This window comes from Lycium ferocissimum, chromosome 3, assembly GCF_029784015.1.
Source record: "Lycium ferocissimum isolate CSIRO_LF1 chromosome 3, AGI_CSIRO_Lferr_CH_V1, whole genome shotgun sequence".
Taxonomy (NCBI): Eukaryota; Viridiplantae; Streptophyta; class Magnoliopsida; order Solanales; family Solanaceae; genus Lycium; species Lycium ferocissimum.
Window position 1 is genome coordinate 47816864 of NC_081344.1, and position 4661 is coordinate 47821524.

Sequence of the window (4661 nt, forward strand, 5' to 3'; positions counted from 1 at the left end):
GTACATCCTCATCTTTGATTCATGATGTACTCATTTATGATTTGAATAACAATTGAGCTTATTGCTTCTATTCAACAAAAAAAAAAAAAAAAAAGATATGAAAACTGTTTTTTTTTAGATATATTGCCATTTTTGAAAAGATTGGTTAAAAAGATGGCACAGGAAATTGATACTGTAAACAACACACAAAAGAAATGTATTAAGTCGTTTTTTCTTTTATTTAAATTAGCATTAATATTAAAAACCCTTTCGCCTCCATGAACTTTCAACTAATTTGATAATATCCTACTAAGGTAGAAATGTAAACTTACTATAAGGCACTCCATGCTTTTTTCTATTTTTTGGTAAAATGTATTCACTCCATTTCGATTTAAGTGTCTTATTTTTTTTTTAACTTATTTCAATTTTTTTTTCAATATTTAATAAATTGACAATTCAAACATTCTGCTTAGCAAATTTTAAATCACAAGATTTAAAGGGGAGAATAATAATTTCCTAATTCTTGTAAATAAATTAGCCAGAAGTATTGACATGTCCGTCAACCCTACGGCTGTGATATTTTAGTACTCATAATATTTTGAAAGGGGCTGAAGGGAGAGAGAGACGTTGGCAAATGGGCATTGACAGTCACCTTAAAATTTGAAAAGATTGGAGACAAAACACACATAAAAACAGAGAATAAAATCAGAGGGACCAGTCTTCAACTCTTCTGTACACCCATACTTGTGCGAGAATCCCATCTAAGAAGCAAACAGCAAATGATGTCTAATTTCTGTTTTCTACTAAACAATCTTGGTCAGCTTTGAAATTTGAGATTGGTTTCCTTGATGGAATGCATACAAGTGTTGCTTTGTAGTAAGTAGTTTCAGAATATTGGAGGGTGAGATGGAGAATATAGGTAAGAAAGAGAATGGGTTTTGTGGGTCAGAATCATTGAGTGACAAGGGTAGTAGTACGACTTCGAGTTCGAGCAGATCCAGTTCTGACACATCCTTTGATGAGAGCAAGGGGAAGAAGGACTGTTGTTCTTCACTAGGATGGCCTATTCGGAAGCCCCAAATGACCAAGTCTGATGATGTGCATAATTCCACCTTCAATAAGCTTCATTCAAGTATTTCAGGTTTGCTTTTCTTCTTCTTGATTTTTATGCTTCAAAAAGGAAGGACAATTGACATGCCTTCGAGCTCAGCCAAGCAAACACTTTTTACACCCCTTTCACTTTGTTAATTACAGCCTTTTTTGGAAAGAAAAAAGCACAGATTCTTTTCTTTTTTGGGGTTGCATAATATTTTCCTTTACCACTTAATAAGACAATATATGTTTCCGCTTTCATATTCAAATTTGAATGATTTATGGCGGTCCTCGATTATAAAATCGTCTGAGTTATTGTGGGCATTGAACAGAACTGGAGATGATGAAAGAAAGATTTTCAAAATTGTTGCTGGGTGAAGACATGTCTGGTAGTGGCAAGGGGGTTTCCACATCATTGGCCATTTCAAATGCCATAACCAACCTCTGTGGTAAGTCTTAGCTCCCTCTCTCTGAAAATATGTATTTGGAGAGTACTTTTGCCGTTTTTGTAAGATTAGTCACAATTTTACAAAAATACAGCTACTATATTTGGACAATTGTGGAGACTAGAACCGCTGGCTGAGGAAAAGAAATCAATGTGGAGAAGAGAGATGGAGTGGATTGTTTCTGTTAGCGACCACATTGTTGAATTAATACCTTCTTGGCAAACATTTCCTGATGGAAGTAAGCTTGAGGTACTTATTCTTCTCATCTGCATTAAGGTTAAAGAAAACTTTAGCTAATTGACCACACTCACATGGACTTATTGTGTTTGTTTCAAGTTTTTCAAGAATATTTCCAACTTTTTTGGGCCAATTGGGTTGAGCCTTCTAGTTGAAGTGCAATACTTTCTTGACATGAATTTCTTGTGACTGTGCTACTTATCTAGCTGCCACATTTAATTTCTTGTTTGTCTCCAGGTCATGACTAATAGACCAAGAGCAGACCTTTTTATTAATCTTCCAGCTCTCCGGAAACTTGACAATATGCTTATTGTAAGAAGCTCTTCGTCCTATTTGTCCCAGTAGTACCTGTAGATCTTCGGAATAGATGTTCACATGAATGATCCATTTGCAGGAAATACTAGATAGCTTCACCAATAAGGAGTTTTGGTATGTGGATCAAGGGATAATGGCAGCAGAGGATGATGGTTCAGCCTCTTTTCGGAAAGCCATCCAGCGCCAACAAGACAAGTGGTGGCTGCCTGTCCCAAGGGTGCCTCATGGTGGTTTGCTTGAAGACACAAGGAAGCAGTTAAATCACAAACGTGAATGTGCTAGTCAAATTCTCAAAGCTGCCATCTCAATAAATAGCATTACATTAGCTGACATTGAAGTTCCTGATTCGTATTTGGATGCTCTTCCAAAGGTACATATTTCTCGAAGCATTTACTAGAATTCCAACTATTTGTCTCATCAAGCTAGATGTTGATTATGTTTTTGTGTCTAGAATGGAAAAGCCTGTCTAGGGGATGTCATCTACCGCTATATCACTTCAGAGCATTTCTCCTCTGAGTGCTTGCTTGATTGTCTTGATGTGTCGAGTGAGTATGTTGCTTTAGAGATAGCAAACCGTGTGGAGGCTTCAATTTATGTGTGGCGAAGAAGACATCATCCTAGACCTCCTAATCCAAATCGTTCTACAGCAAAATCATCTTGGGAGATGGTCAGGGATCTAGTCGTTGATGGGGGAGACAAGAGGGAGTCGCTTGCTGAGAGAGCTGAAAACCTCCTGCTTTGCCTCAAGCAACGATTCCCTGGCCTAACCCAAACTACTTTAGATGCCAGCAAGATTCAGCACAACAAGGTTTGTTACTACTACTTTCTTCCTGGTGCTCTCTCTCATACAATTCAGTGACAAGATTTTCCTGTATCATTTCAGGATGTAGGAAAGTCCATCTTAGAGAGCTACTCAAGAGTCCTTGAGAGTTTGGCTTTCAATATTGTGGCACGAATTGATGATCTACTATACGTGGACGACTTAACTAGGCAGTCTGATAAGCTGTCAGCGATTGCCCACAAAAAGGTGTCAGCCACCCCATATAGAACACCAAACTTTTCACCTGTGCCACTGATAAGCCCTGCAAGGGGGGAGAGAACTCCATTTCTCACTGCAAATACTAGTAATAAACTAGCTCGACGTGGCATCGGAGTAAAGAGAGTCTTGTCAAATTATCTCGGCTGCGAAGCAAAGACAAAGAATTCATTGGAGGCCTTTGCTTCAATTTCTAACAAGACTTCTGACAACATTCAAAGTCCAGAGCTATCATCTTGCCTTCAACCTGGAAAAGCTCTACGATCAATAGACCGCTGATCGGTGGAACTTAAGTTAAATATTACTAGTTAGGAATGAATAGAGCAAAAGGAAAAAGGATCCATAGATGATAGATACTTTCTGTTCGACTTTATTATATTTCATTTTCTATTACATGTTGTTTTACATAATAGTTGAGATTATATGTTTGTGTGATGTACACACTCTGTCTGTTTGTTTGCTTGTGTTTTTCCCACTCTTTCTAAGTCATGGATGAGTAGAAGCACGCGATCATAATTTATACTAACTAATTTCTATTATTTAGAAGCCAACAAGATGAGGACGAACACAGCACCAAAATATTGTACAAAAAGCAGCATAAGATGTACTGTGAACTTGGGACGAACAGGGAAAATTTTGGTATTTAACGTTTGCTCCTTTTGATGAAATAACATTTGTGTCCCTTCTGCTTCAAAGGGCACACACGCGTCCCTTTCTCTTCAGTGGAAAGCATGTGTCCCTTCTGCTTCCAAAGGTAAAGAGGTTTCATTCCATTTCAACCAGACCATTTCGAAAAGTGCGGAAATCTTCATCCGTGAGCCCTAAATGTTAGAACTAAAGAAAATGGTAATTTTTCTCAACAATGGCTAATCATTATTGGTATGGCAAGCGGTGATAAGTCCAATGAGAAGATTTACTCAAATAAGAGCACAAAGAAGGATTTTGGCAGTAAAGCAGCAGAAGGATTTTGGCAGTAACATTTCTTGGAACTGTTACACATTGATCAACCAACCCCATGAACGCCATTTCTTGAGCAGAATGAGAATCTGAAAAGAAAATTGCAGACTGCAGAGGGGTCTGGAAGTATTTGAATTTTCAGTGATGAGTGGTGAAGGAGTGATAAAAGCGGAAAGGATATGTGATTTGGAGAATACCATATTTGTAGCTGTGGGAAAGAACGTGAAGGAGGGCAAATCCATACTCTCGTGGGCCTTGAAGAGCTTTGCTGGGAGAAGAATTTGTGTTCTTCATATGCTTCAGTCTATTATTTGTTCTCACTCAGTAAGCTCTCAGGCTTTTTCAACAAATGAACCTCAACAAATGGGAGGGCAAATCTCAGGCTCTCTGTAGGTGAGATCAAAATTTGGAGAGTGAAGAGTGGAAGGAATTCTCTTTTTAAGTCCTAGGTACTGCTCTTCTCTCAATCGGTCTATGGTATTCGGAAGTGGAATGCGAAATATTGAATAGAATATGCGGCATAACAAATGTTGTCATGAAGGCGCACTTTCTAAATTTATATGACTCAGCTGTTGGCAGACAATGTTGTTGGCTCCCTT

The 4661-nt window shown here is 38.1% G+C and overlaps 1 protein-coding gene across 1 annotated transcript; it reads left to right on the forward strand.

The window, feature by feature from the left end:
• The first annotated feature begins 549 nt into the window (after positions 1 to 549).
• LOC132050258 (rop guanine nucleotide exchange factor 5-like) lies at positions 550 to 3560 on the forward strand. The gene is made up of 7 exons (XM_059441424.1): positions 550 to 1120; positions 1404 to 1520; positions 1612 to 1766; positions 1992 to 2066; positions 2149 to 2439; positions 2521 to 2877; positions 2953 to 3560. The coding sequence occupies exons 1-7, from the start codon at positions 886 to 888 to the stop codon at positions 3382 to 3384; spliced, it is 1662 nt and encodes a 553-aa protein (XP_059297407.1). The 5' UTR covers positions 550 to 885; the 3' UTR covers positions 3385 to 3560.
• Positions 3561 to 4661: the final 1101 nt, after the last annotated feature.

What these genes read in the sequence shown, in the direction of transcription:
- LOC132050258 (XM_059441424.1), top strand. Translation starts at nt 886, where the DNA reads ATGGAGAATATAGGTAAGAAAGAGAATGGGTTTTGTGGGTCAGAATCA. An exon ending in GCTTCATTCAAGTATTTCAG is followed by an intron (nt 1,121 to 1,403) that starts GTTTGCTTTTCT and finishes GGCATTGAACAG; the next exon opens with AACTGGAGATGATGAAAGAA. An exon ending in CTGATGGAAGTAAGCTTGAG is followed by an intron (nt 1,767 to 1,991) that starts GTACTTATTCTT and finishes GTTTGTCTCCAG; the next exon opens with GTCATGACTAATAGACCAAG.